Here is a 14,825-nt window from a genome sequence, read left to right on the forward strand (position 1 = left end):
ATGTTCCAGATTGAGCCTGCAGATGAGGCATGGTGTTGAAATCCAGGAATAAAGAAATTAAAAGGAAGAGAGGATTGGATGGGGGTGGAGGAGAGAGACTAGTGAGCTCTGCTTTGGACATGTTGAGTTTGAAATTATTTTAGGGCATAAGGGTGGAAATATCCAGCAGGCAGTTGTTGATGTAGGACTGCATCTTAGGAGAGAGATGAGGGCTAGTTTTATAGATTTCAGAGTCGTCTACATAGAACTGAACCCATGGAACCGAGGATGAGGATAGAGAGAAAAGAGAAGGAGAGAATGAGATAGAGACCAATTGTTAGAATGCCAGGGATTGAGTCAGGTTATGGTACAGTTTCACAGCAAACACAGTGCATTTGGCCCTTAGAGGATGACCTAAGGGGTAAGCATGTCTTCAGATTAATGATCACCTGAGGAGGAATATGTAAGGACTGGCTTGCCATCTGTTTGGGGGCTTTTCGGACTTCACAGAACCCCTAAGTTCATGTAGGTTGTCTCCACCTGGGATCACTTAGCAAATCTTCGCAATCGATGCTGCTTCCGAATCACTGTGAAACTATTTGAGGGTTCTATCCTTTCCATCTCAGTAAAGCAGGCCCTGGCTTGCATACCTAGACCAAGTGCTTCATTGCACCAACTATGAGCAGAACAGGGATGATGATCCTGAAAAGGAGCCTGACGAAGATCAGTAAGAGGCACGGGGAGGATAGGGAGTAAGTATGATAAGAACCAAGGGCAGAGAAGGTAAACAGGAAGAAAGGGTGATTAACAATGTCAAGTAATATAGAAGTCAAGAAGGATGAGGACTGAGAGAGGCCAGTGAACTTAGCCATCAAAAGATTATGGGGGACCTATTTCAGGTGAGTTTGGGAGCCAAACTGCAAGAAACTAAGAAGAGAGCAATAATAAAATAGGGGTAAAGTATGCTCTTTCTAGCAGTTTGGCTGTGAAAAGGAAGAGAGACATATGACAACAGCTTGAGAGAATAGTAGTATGGTTACTGGGACAGCACTACCATCCTTCCAGTCACTCAGTTTTATAAGCCTGATGTCATCCTTAACTCTTCTCTCTTGCTCACAAAGTGCCAAGCTGATTGCCTAATGGATGCTAAATCTTGGCATGTCTACTCGCACAGTGACCACCCTAATCCAAACACTCATCGCCTTTTGTCTGGCCTATTGCAATAATCTTCTAATCAGTCTCCCTGGCTCAAATCTTTTCCCACTCCACTCCATCCACCGCACAACTGCCTGAGTATAAATCTGGCCATGTCACCACCTCCACCCACACCCCCTACCCCCCATCCCACTCAATAAATTGTAGTAGCTCCTGATTACCTGTAGGATCAAATATAAACTCTGTGCACAGAAGCTGAGCGCCTTTTTTTTTCCTCTTGCGAAGAGCTAGATGCAAGTCAGATTTCTGAGTTCCCAGGAGAAAGCCTGGATGTAGGAAATAAATCATTAATCAATAGATCAAGAATCTGTGATTTGGTTGGTATAGAAATCCCCTTTCCTGATGGTCATCACAACATGTTTATAACTTACAGCCCAGGAGCATTTCTTGATGTTCAAAGAGATTAAAGTACTTGACCATAATCATACAATGTCGGAGATAGAATTTAAAAATCAAACACACTCTTCACTGTTCTATACAAACTCTTTTTGGTGGGAAAAATATTAGCTATATTCTGATGATCTGGGTATGCCAATATTGAGTGAAGGCATGAGCCAAAAAGAGTTTGGCTGGTGAGGAAACTCCAATTACAGGTCATACTACCTGTAAGCTGTTTGAAGCCTTAAGTATTGATTACACCAAAAGGCTACTTTCTGAACTCTCTCCTGTGTCACTTTGCTTGATCCTGGTAATTACTGGTCAGGGGCTTTAACACCAATATTGTCAAAGTGAGTTCTTGCGTGTTGGCTGCTGCAATTATTATTAACATCTTTGTGGGTCTGTTTTAGTAACTCTCCACCCATTCCCCCTTGTACGTTGTCAACATTTAGAGCAGGGCTGTCCAAAGTGCGGCCCATGGGCTGATTTTATGTGGCCCTCCTGTGTTTACTGCGGGCATGGAAATTGACGTAAATGCTTTAAAGCATTTGTGTCGATCTCTGTGCTTCTAGCAGACACAGGCAGACTCCATGGGGACGCATGGCCGTGTTTTGGACCACCCTGATTTACAGCATTGATCGTTGACTTAACACTAACTCGAAGACTTCTTTGTGATTTAGGTCCTCCTGACTGGTTGGATATATTGAATTTACAATCAGTGACCACTTCTTTTTAGGTTTATAAAAACAATGTACTATGATTATTATATTCATAGCATTCATTGGTCTGTAAGATTATAGCTTATCATGTAGGATTTAGTTGTTATAGGCGAAGAAGTAATTTCAGAATCAGCTGTCTCTGCAATAAGAACACTGATAGGGTAGAACAAGCATCGCGGAAGACAGTTTATGGTATCATGGGCTCAGAGTTCACTCCAAAGCATCTTTTTGTTGTTGTTACTCAGTCTTGTCTGACTCTTCGTGACCCCATTTTGGGTTTTCCTGGCAAAGATGCTGGAGTTTTCTGTTTTCGTCTCTGGCTCATCCTATAGATGAGGAAAGTGACGAAGTTAAGTGATTCACTCAGGGTCACACAACTCATAAGTATCTGAGGCCACATTTCAACCCAGGGTCCTCCTGATTCCAGGCCCAGCACCCTATCCACTGGGCCGCCTAGATGCCTATTCAAACCATCTTTAGCAAAACCTATAGGAATTCAAAAGAGATGGATTTGCCGCCATTAATGCTGGAAAAACAAAGCAGATAGAAAATATGCATCATCCTAGAGAGTGCTAGAGATGCAGCCCATTGAGTGTGTCAGTCAGTATATTTTGAATAGACGCTGCAGACAGTGAGTCCAGAATTGAGTAGGAACAGGATCAAGGTGGATCACATTCAGGAAATTACATAATACTTATCACAATCCTAAACTTTTGCAGCTATCAAAGCCCAGCATGTTAGTACTAGTATTCACTCAGTGATGCTATATAACTGCAAATCCTGTAACACCAAGAAGAATAAAAATTATGAATAATCCAAATAGCAGTGGAAAGTTGCATGGGAGATATAAATTGTCTGCATCATGTGACTTGAGTAGTCTGTAGCAATGACTTGCATGTGAGAAGTCGTACAAAAGACATTTAGGGTAGATGTGAGTGAGAAATGAGGTGGGCTCAACATGCACTGAATATGAAAGAAAAGAGGTGAACAGTCTCAGTGGTCCATTGGGATATATTTAAGAGGTATATAAAAGGTGTATATATATAGTATATAGAAGTGAAACAAAGAAAATAGAACAAGGCATTCAACAAGGTGGTGGATCTTTTATGCCAAATTTGTATAAGGATCACACAGGATAAGATGTGAAGGGGGTTGTGATATGTATCAATTTGAGAGAGTTCTATGTGAGAAAAAAACAGGGCTTCATTAAATGATAAAATTACTAATGAAAAGTCATTATCCCATAACATTTCTAAATCCTCATGTCCCATACCAGTGTCAATGAAATTATGTCAACTTATATTGTAAAAGCATTAAACATTGATGCTATTTATCAAGAGACTTTATTTTTCACAAATAAACTGAAAATGTGTTTTGATTCTTTATTATTTTTTACTTTTGTCAAGTCCTTTCACACTCATTTGGAAGTCCAGAATTTCCCAATGAAAGAGCGAACTCCAGAAGAGATGGAAGAATTGGAGACAGTTTTACGGCTAAGGAGGCTTCAAGTAGCTGAACTTGAAGTATGGATTTGAACATATGTGTGATGCCTTTTAACTTAGTCTCCCTTAGTGCTGGATTTAATTTAAATGCAGTGTAAGAGATGTTGAAAATGTCATTTCTGTTAATATTTTGAACTTATTACTTTATGTAATAAATTCTACTGAGTAATATATACTGCTTAATTGGCATGGATTTTTTTAAATATGAAAATGAGCACAGCACATGAACTTTTAATTATTAATTAATTAGTGATGAGGTATTACCTTTAGCCATTGATACTCTGTCCTTGTCCCTTTTATACAGTGATATGCAATTTTAAGAAAACTAGCCAAGGGCAGCATGAGTTGTTACTTTGGAACAGTATGTTTTTACATGCTGAATTATCCCATACAGGTTAGAATCCATAGCTGTGTACCCTACCTGGCATTACAAAGAACAAAGTCAGACGCTAAAATATACGACATCTCTAGATGTAGTGTGAGCTTCTGCTGAGCAGCTGTCTAAAACTTTCCATTTATAATTTCTGAAATATAAAACATTCACTATTTGCTGCTTAACTTATACATAGCAGTCACTATTTGAATTAATTCCTACATAAATTACAAACTAACAGGACATTATTTTTTCATGTTGAAGTACCAAGACCACCTCTAAATATTTAAAAGGACAAATCATTCTATCGACCTTATACTGTTGAGTGCGAGGTGGCACAACTAGGTGGTACTGGGCCTGGAGTCCGGAAGACCTGAGTTCAAATCCAGCCTTACTAGCTGTGAGACCCTGGGCAAATGACTTTACCTCTGTATGCCTCAGTTTTCCCATCTGTAAAATGAGAATAATAATAACACCTAATTCTGAGGGTTGTTGTGAGGATAAAATGAGATATTCTTTGTAATGGACTCTGCAAGCTTTAAAGCATTGTATTTGTTGTTCATTTGTTTTAGTCAAGTCTGTATCTTGATTGGCTCCATTTGGGGTTTTCTTGGCAGAGATCCTGGGGTGGTTTGCCGTTTCCTTCTCCAGCTCATTTTACAGATGAGAAGACTGAGGCAAACAGGGTTAAATGATTTGCCCAACTAGTAAGTATCTGAAGCCAGATTTGAACTCAGGTCTTCCTCACTGCAGGCCCAGCACTACCTACTGTGTCACCTAGCTGCCAAAGCACTCTATAAACACTAGCCACTGTTATCGTTATTATTTATCTGTAGTGTGTTAGTCTCTGAAGACTGAATCTCTTCTATAGGAATTTCAAAGTCCTCCCACAATTTTGAATGCCAGTGTTGAAAGCAGAATTTAAGTCTTAAAATAGTTTTTAATTATGTTGACATAATATTAGAAATTTGACTTTTAGAGAAGTTGTTTGCTAATAATGAATGTGTGCTTTTTCACACATAGCTGCGAAAGGACATTGTAGAGGCTAATTCTGTAGCTTCTTCCCTGACTCAAAGATCACATGAAGAGGAAGAAGAGGAAGAGAAAGAGGAAGAGGATGAAGAAAAAGTAGTAAAAAGAGATAGCGGTTTACCCAATTATCTACTTGGAAGTTTATGTACAAGCTTTGATGCAGATATAAGCATGTTGAAGAGCCAACTGGAACTTCATACCAGAGAGGAAAAGATCAACCAGATTATATTATTGAAGGTAAACTGTTTTTATCTTTGAAATCAGTAGAGCTTCCTTATAAAGTGCTTTTTTAGGCTGCATACTAGATTAAGGTGCAGATCATTTTTTTCCCTTTTTAAGTTGATATAGATCTGAATAGAGGTGGCTTCACAGCCCGGAAGACCCATATTCAAGTCCTCTCTCTGACATCGATTGGTTAAGTGACCATAATCTCTTAGTGCCCTAAGCAAATCACTAAGACTTTAAATTGCTGACTTGCATTGTGAGAGGGACTTTCCTCACCAGAGGGCCCCTTGTAGCAATGAAATATTATAGCTTTAGTTCCTATCCCTATCCTACATGCTATTTTATAATAGTATAGAAAATATATAGAATTTGGATCATTGTGACACAGCCCGTGTGGTATGTGTAAGGAGTATATTGCATTAGGGTCCCACGTTATAATTAATGCAGTCCTGGGATACTAGTCACGCTTTTGGGCTATGGTTTTTTTCTTCTCCTTTTTTTAAAATCAAAAACTTTTAAGTGATGTGTGTGTGTGTGTGTGTGTGTGTGTGTGTGTGTGTGTGTGTGTGTGATGGTAAAACAAAGAAAATCCTGTTCTCATGCAATTATACCTGTCTATAAACAGTAAGATAAAAAATTCTGATCTCATGACAATATAAAATGTCTTTTTTTATCATCTTTGCTCCTAAACCACCAAATGTCAGATAATAGAAAATAGAGTATAGATATACTCAACATATTTTTGATTGAGTGAAACCTTCAATTAAAAGTCACCCCAAAGGAGTTAGTTCAGAATGATATCTACGGTGGTGTTTTCACCTTTTGGCAATGGGGAGCCATTGAAGATTATTGTGCAGGAGATAACTTCGAATCACTGAATTTTTAGAGCTGGAAATTACTTTAGATCATGTAGTCTAAACTTCTCATTTTGTAGATGAGGGAACTGACTTGTTCAAAGAATCCTCCTCTCCTGATCCCTACTTCAGTACCCTCTTTTAAAATCATATTCTATGAAAAAGTATTCTCTTAGAAAAATTAATCTGCTTTTGATTTGTAGGATGGATTTAGAGCAGGGAGATAGTGGGGAGTTATTAAAATTGTGGGATAATATTAACATTAAAACTGCAACCTTTGACCAATATGTGGTATTTCAGGATATTATTTACAAGATTAAAACCATTTTTAATAATGAGTTTGTGACCACCTTTCAACAAAAAAAGTTGGCAATAGCACACGTGAGGGAAAAAAATATAAGACTTCGGGAAATCATCGAGGATCTAGAACTTGGGGAAGATGTCTGGCAACCAGAAATAGAGGATTGTGAGAAGCCAGACTTAATTCTAACAGTAGCAGATGATGAGGTACTGTTCAACTTTTTCATCATTTCCTTACCTTTTCATGCCACTTTTCTGATTTTTTTCCACCTTTTTCATTCGATTGCTGACAGACGCCATAGACATAGATGATGTTAACAATAACAATAATCATAATAATTATAATGACGGCTCATCCATCTCACACTTTACAGCTTACAAAGTGTTTTCCTCACAACTTTATGGGTCAAAGAAAGTATCATTATACTCATTGTAATGATGAGGAAAATGAGAGTCAGAAAAAAGTGACTGGCCCATTATAATATTCAGCAAGTAGTTGTCAAAGTACATTTCAGCAGTGGTGGGACTTGGGCACCAGAAATGTGAAAAGCAATGACTCTTGCATTATGACATGGTGCACAGAAAGAAAGGCATAAAGCCTAATTTGAGCCAGTGGGATTGGAGTACAAGAACAAGGGACAAATAGAATATCCCCAGGTTCAATGGCACAGCAGAGGGTTTCTGGCCATGGGTGCAATGATCTTTGGGCCATAGTGGAAATAAGAAGGGGCCCAATGAGGCTCCTGTGAGAGTCTGGGACTGGCATATCCAAGTCCTCATTCCTCCTTCAATGAATAAGATGCCCAGATCATTTGTCCTCCCACCAGGGCAGCTCAAATGACAGGCCGGGACCAGACCGTCATACAGATGAGGAAGTGATCCTAGTAACTTCCTCACTTATGGACTCTGGGGCTAGAGATCAATGAATGCACATCCGCCACCCTTAACTTCATAAGCAGGTCAATACAAACGCCTTATGAGAGTAATTACATGGGAATCATGTTACACGGTATGCTAGGGCATAGGGATCAAAATGAGCAATAAGAATAACAGCTAGCACCTCTACAGTGCTTTAAGGTTTGCCAAGTGCTTTACATGTGTCATTGTCATTGATCCTTAAGACAACCCAGCAAGGGAGGTGCTAGCAATGGGTTTCACTGGCTTACAACTTTGTCACTAAATAATTTCAAATGAATCAATAGTCAGTGCATATTTATTAAGCACCTACTGTATACCAGGCATTGCGCTAAATGCTGTGAATACAAATGTGAAAAAGAAAGACGATCCTTGTCTTCAAGGAGCTTAAAACAGAAACAGAAGCTAAAAGGGGAGGGGACTGGTGGAGGAGGATGGTACCCAGCACTGAGGCATGGTAGAGAAGACAAAGAAGTAAAAAATGAGCAGAGCTGGATGGGAAATGAAGCGATATCTGAGTAGATGATGCACTTGGCCCCTCTTTAAACAAAGGAGTTTGTAGTTCCACCTCCAAGAAGAGGGGCAGAGGATCTTGCAAGATGATGAGATTTCCTAATGATGAGTTTGGAGGGGTGGGGGGAGGAGGCAGAAGGGAATGTTATGGTGAAGAAGCCAGAGTCCAAAATGCGAGGTGGCATATGAGGAGATGATTTATAACTACTTCAAACCAAGGCATTTACAAAGGTTACATAAGGGCACAGGAGTGACAGAATTGAGTAGAAGGATTCCTTGTGATATTCTTTTCCTCAATAATTTATGGCTGCCTCAGTAGAATAGTTGGGTTTTGAGCCTAGGACTTCTGACTGGTTTCAATATCTATTCCATTATAACATGGTAGTTCTCACTAAGGGAAATAAAAAATGGACCGTATTTAGTTAGAAAATAAATGAATCATAGGATCATAAAGTTAGAGTTGGAAGTAACCTTAGAGATAATCAAATCTAGCTTTCTCATTTTACAGATGAAGAAACTGAGGCCCTGAGAAGTCAAGTGACTTACCCAGGGTCATAGGGCCAGTAAGTGTTAGAGGCAGGATTTCAACCCGTCTAGGATTCCATCCCCTATACCACTTGGCATTGTGCCTAGAAAGAGCTAATTTTTCATATGATACTTCTTTTTCCAAAACAACAACAACCAAAACAGTATCAAGCATTTATATAGTGCTTTAAGGTTTGCAAAATGCTTTAAAAATACTAGTTAATAAATAAGCATTTATTAAACACCTACTATGTGCCAGGTATTGATCAAATGCTGGAAATACAAAAAGAAACAAAAGACAGTCTCTGCTCTTAAGGAGTTCACAGTCTAATGATGGGAGACAACAAGCAAATAAATATGTAAAACCAAACTATATATAGGATAAACAGGAAAAATTATAATGGGGGAGGGGAGGGGAGGGAGGTGGAGCCAAGACAGATAAAAGACAGAGACTCACCTGAGCTCTCACAAATTCCTCTCCAAATTATTTTAAATAATACCTCAAAACAAATTCTGGACCCACAAAGGGTTAAGGTGACACAATATTTTAGCCCAAGACAAAGAGTTGGAGTGCACTCTAGCATAGGCTCCAACAGTGCAGGCCTCACCTGAGCATACCAGCAGCAGGCTTTGGTGGCAACTGACTCAGTGGCAGCAACAGTAGTTTCTTAGCCCACAGAAGGCGAGTGAATCAGACAGCTGGTCAGAAGGAGATTCCAGGGTCCTTTTGGGGCACTGGGTGCAGGGCTATTGCTTTGCTCATACTTGGATCTGGGTCTCAGTCCTGGGTCACAGGCCCAGGGTAAAGAGGAGCACTAGCATACCTGAACTTGTGGCCTCAGGGGAGTGGGCACCCTGGTCAAAGTTCCAGGGCTAAAAAAACTATTTGTGGTCTCTCACAGACCAGAAAACAGTCCAAGATGGTCCCCTTCTCTCATCTGACATCACCACCATCCTGGTACAAGCCCTCATCACCTCACACCTGAACTACCTCAAAAGCTTACTAGTGGGTCTGCCCTCCTCAACTTTTCCTACTCCAGTTCATTCTCCACTGAGCCATGAAACTGATTTTCTTAAAGCACAGTTGGGACCATGTCACACTCACTACTCAACTCCCTATTGCCTCCAAGATCAAATACAAAATCTCTTGCTCTGGGCATTTTCTCTGGCTGTCCCACATGCCTAGAATGCTCTCCTTCCTCATCTCTACATACTGCCTTCCCTGGCATCTCCTTAGATCATACCACCTTGGAAGAACTGAAAGTTTACAAACCTCAAGAACTAGTTCTGCAAATAGCAGTGCAAAAAACCTGAAGCTTGGGACAGTGCCCTCTCCTGCCTGGGAGCAGAGCCCAACTTTAACATAATGCTAAAAGTCAAGAAATAGGCTGGAAAAATGAGCAAACAAAAAAAAAAACAACACTGACTCTAGAAAGTTACTAAGGTGACAGGGAAGATCAAAACACAAACTCAAAAGACAACAACGTCAAAACTGCTACATCCAAAGCATAAAAGAAAAATGTGAATTGGTCTCAGGCCCAAAAAAGAATTCCTAGAAGAGCTCAAAAAGGATTTTAAAAATCAAATAATAGAGGTAGAGGAAAAATGGGGAAAATAAATGATAGAGATGAAAGAAAACCATGAAAAAAGTCAACAATTTAATAAAGAAGGCACAAAAAATACTGAAGAAAATAGCACCTTAAAAAACAAAATAGGCCAGATGGCAAAAGAGGCACAAAAATCCAATGGAGAGAAATTGTATAGCAATTACAAATCATAAAATTATAAAGCAGAATTGGCCAAATGGAAAAGGATGTAGAAAAAAATTTTTGGAGAGGGGAAGGCAAGGCAATTGGGGTTAAATGACTTGCTCAAGGTCACACATGTACAAAAACTTGCTGAAGAAAAGAACTCCTTAAAAAGCAGAGTTGGCAAAATGGAAAAGGAACTATAAATGCTCACTGTAGAAAATTAGAATTAAACTAGAATTTTTAAAAACTAGAATTAAAAAGTAGAAGCTAATGATTCAGTGAGATGTCAAGAAAGAGTAAAACAAAATCAAAAGAATGAAAAATTAGAAGAAAATGTAATATATCTCATTGGAAAAACAACTGACATGGAAAACAGGTCAAGGAGAAATAATTTAAGAATTATTGGACTACTTTAAAGCTATGATTTATTTTTTTAAAAAAGAGCCTAGACATCATCTTTCAAGAGATCATCAAGAATTGCCCTGATATTCTAGAACCAGAGGGTAAAATAGAAATGGAAAGATCCATTGATTACCTCCTGAAAGAGATCCCAAAATGAAAGCTCCCAGAAATATTCTAAACAAATTCTAGAGCTCCCAGGTCAAGGAGAAAATATTGCAAGCAGCCAGAAGGAAACAATTCAAATAGCATGGAGCCACAGTAAGGATAACACAAGATTTAACAACTTCTACATTAAAGGATCCAAGGGCTTGGAATATAACATTACAGAGGGCAAAGGAACTAGGATTACCACCAAGAATCACATACCCAGAAAAACTGAGCATAATCATTTAGTAAAAAAAATGGACATCCAAAAAAAAAAGAGGACTTTCAAGAATTCCTGATGACAAGATGTAACAGTAAGGCAGTAATAAAAATGTAGATGATAATTGTCAAAATGCCTATGTAGTTCTGTATCACAAAGTATAGGAGACTCTCCACATAGAAGGTAGAAGTAAACCATTTATTCAGACATCTGAGAACCATATCCCACAAGTCATTTATCCAGTCTTATCGCAGCAGTAAAACATTCCACACACAATATTACAACCTGGAGCTTCACCATCCCAAAACCTCTCTGACCCCTTCCTGGGGTCTTCCCAAAGACAAACTCACAGTATAGCTAAGTCAGCCTATTCAGTTCTAACAATCATGAGGGTGGCCATTAGTAGCCATTGGCAGCCATAAGTGCCCTCTCTCTCTCTCTCTCTCTCTCTCTCTCTCTCTCTCTCTCTCTCTCTCTCTCTCTCTCTCTTTCTCTCTCTCTCTCTCTCTCTCTCTCTCTCTCTCTCTCTCTCTCTCTCTCTCTCTCTTTCTCTCTCTCTCTCTCTCTCTCTCTCTCTCTCTCTCTCTCTCTCTCTCTCTCACTTTCTCTCTCTCTCAGCATTTCCTGTGATATAACTTCCTTTTCCTGTCAAGAAGCTGCTCCCACCACATGTGTCTTAGGCTTCCTGTGACATAAGCAGGTCACATGGCCTATTAATGGGTGGGGAAGATCTTCAGATCTAAATTGCTACTACACAACACCAAAGCTGAACAAAAAACTTGACTTTCAAATGTAAGACTCAAGCATAAAAAGGTAAAGAGCAAAGAGAAATCACAAGGGATTCAGCAAGGTTAAACTGTTTATATAGAGAGATGATACTTGTAACTCCTGAGAATTTTCTCATTATTAAGGCAATTTTACTTGGGACATAAAGGAAGCCAGGGAAGGCAGTAGGTAGAGATGAGGAGGGAGAGCATTCTAGGCATGTGGGACAGCCAGAGAAAATGCCCAGAGCAAGAGATTTTGTATTTGATCTTGGAGGCAATAGGAAGTTGAGTAGTGAGTGTGACATGGTCCCAACGGTGCTTTAAGAAAATCAGTTTCATGGCTCAGTGGAGAATGAACTGGAGTAGGAAGAGTTGAGGAGGACAGACCCACTAGTAAGCTATTGTGGCAGTTCAGGTGTGAGGTGATGAGGGCTTGTACCAGGATGGTGGTGATGTCAGATGAGAGAAGGGGACATATTGGAGAGATGTTGCAAAGGTGAAACTGACAGACCTTGGCAATAGACTGGATATGCAGGAGGTGGGGGGAAGGCATGGTGAGAGAGAGTGAGCAATTAAGGAAGATGCCTAGGTTGTGAGGCTGGGAGACTAGCAGGATGATGTTGCCATGGATAATAGTAGAGAACGTAGGGAGAATGGGAGAGTTTAGGAAGTAAGATGATGAACTTAATTTTGGACATGTTGAGTTTAAGATAGCTACTGGGGGGGGGCAGCTAGGTGATGCAGTGAGTAAGAGCACCAGCTCTGGAGTCAGGAGGACCTGAGTTCAAATCCAGCCTCAGGCACTTGACACACTAGCTGTATGACTTTGGGCAAGTCACTTAACCCCTATTGCCTTGCCTTCCCCCCTCCAAAAAAAAAGATGTCTCCTGGACATTATTTCATTTTATCCTCACAGTAACCTTGGGCGGTGGGTACTATAATCTCCATTTTACAGATGAGGAAACTGATATAGAAGTCAAGTGACTTGCTCAGGGTCACACAGCTAACATCTGAGGTCCAATTTGAACCAAGTCTTCCTAACTCCTGTGCTCTATCCACTGCACCACCTAGCTATCTGTAGCATAAGCTTATTAACACTGTTTAGGTAAGTTTATTTTTGAGCTAGATTTTTTTTTCCCTTTGAGTTCAGAAGGGAGCTAGCAACATACCTTCTGAAGGAAGGAGAGGAGAAAAATTTTACCCTGCCTCTCTTCCATTTTGTCCTCTAGCCAGTTCCTTACTCATCTATGGAATTATCAACAAGAGACTGGTGTATTTTGCATAATTGAAAGAGCATTGGAATTGGAATCAGAAGACTTGTGTTCTAATCCTGGATCTGCCACGTCATTGGGAAATTCATAAATCTTTTTTAGCCTCAGTTTTCTCATCAGTAAAATAGGAATATCACAGAAGGTTTTCATAAATCTCAAGTTACCTCATTATCTTGAGAAGATATATATATATACATATAGATAGATACACATGCATATATACATATATGAGAGTGCTTTGGAAACAGTAAAGGGCTATATAAGTATGAGCTGTCATTATAGCAACGTTAAACTAGCATAAGAATATTTCATATTATGGCAGAGAGTTTAGCTGGCTATTATGTCACGACATCAGAATCGTCATCTGTCTTAAGCTGGTTTCACCATAGGCCGTGCTTTCGTTGCTAACTCCCTAGACCTATATGGGTTGGAGTGAATTGGAGTGACGTTACCTTGTGTCGTCACTTCATTTGCGTATGTAGAAGAGGCCATCCCTAGGACCCAGCAAGACTTTAAGTTTACCTAGATGACCTAAAGGGGGTCATTGTCCTTCTTTGAAGTATTGCCCTCACCTGGACTCACTGTAGCAAAGTCTTCAAATGCAGCATACTCATACCTCGATTTCCCCAAACATAGGTCATGGGGTCCTCAGCTCCTCAGGGGGCCAAATTCAAATCAAATGCAAAGAATTCACAGGAGGCTATAAACAGAGAAACGCATAAAGCATTCCTATAATCAACCAGTTTTCTTGGAAGAGAACTGAACTCAGGGTCACCATTGGAGCAATCCTTTGACATTCTGTTAGATCCGTATTCTTCCTAGAGGGTCCTGCATAGTGTCTTCCAGACTAATAGCATCATCTTGTGGTTTGGAAGACAAATACATTTTGAGGTATGCTTTACAACTGACCTGCGTTGTCTAAATAACACCAAGTACGACGCTGTTCACAAATGATGAAAATAATTCTCTTCCTTTTCTAAGGAGCATGATGCTCTAGGAAATCTACACAGTTTAAAAATATGAAACTCAGATTTAAGAATTCTTGAACTTAGAGATACCTTCCAAGGCTGAGGACTCCCCTTTGAGGCAGAAGGAATGTGCACATGTCTATTTCTGTCATGCTTATTCAGAAAAGTCCACTGTCAGGATCATATTATGCAACCACGTGCAACTTTCATGTGCCTTGCCCAGGCCAGCCATTTCCAATTCCTGGGGAAGGCTTCCTTGCCCACAGTAGCAGACCTGCTCAGCCACACATTCTTTACTAGTCTATCTTCCTCATGAGGAAGGCAAAAAACAAGTCCTAGAGAGAAAGCTCACCCAGCAGCGGACCTCTGTAGACCTCAGAGAGGGTGCCCTCACTCCTAACATCAGGGCTCATCCTCTTGAGCTGAATCAGCCATGCATCAGGAGTCTCTATGTTCCTTTCTCTCCATGGATTGGTGCCCAAGGAATCCTCAAGACAAAAGTGTGAGGCATATCAGATTGATTGGGGTGTTCATCAAAGTGATAAAGAATTTCCTTGGGCCTTTGGCTTCTATTGTGGAATGTTAGAGCTGGAAGGGAGCTTCATCATCTCTTGGTCTTTCTCATTCTTTTTGCAGAGAATGGAGCTCTTTTCCCTGAATAGGGAAAAGGATTTTAAGCCCTTAATTAGTGTCAGAGCTAAAACTAGAACTTAAATTTCCTGCCTTTTCCAGAAAGAAAAACTTATTCAAGAGAAAGTTGAACCCATTTAGT

At 39.9% G+C, this 14,825-nt stretch overlaps 1 protein-coding gene across 1 annotated transcript in view; it reads left to right on the forward strand.

The window, feature by feature from the left end:
• The window catches only part of LOC118829600 (cilia- and flagella-associated protein 43-like), a 168,140-nt gene that overhangs the window by 119,147 nt on the left and 34,168 nt on the right, over window positions 1-14,825 (forward strand). The window contains exons 25-26 of the mRNA XM_036736553.1: window positions 5,190-5,435; window positions 6,578-6,784. Of these exons, the coding sequence (XP_036592448.1) occupies window positions 5,190-5,435; window positions 6,578-6,784 (453 nt within the window). The remainder of the gene's footprint in view (window positions 1-5,189; window positions 5,436-6,577; window positions 6,785-14,825) is intronic.

The sequence above is a fragment of the Trichosurus vulpecula genome, chromosome 8 (genome assembly GCF_011100635.1).
Source record: "Trichosurus vulpecula isolate mTriVul1 chromosome 8, mTriVul1.pri, whole genome shotgun sequence".
Classification (NCBI taxonomy): Eukaryota; Metazoa; Chordata; class Mammalia; order Diprotodontia; family Phalangeridae; genus Trichosurus; species Trichosurus vulpecula.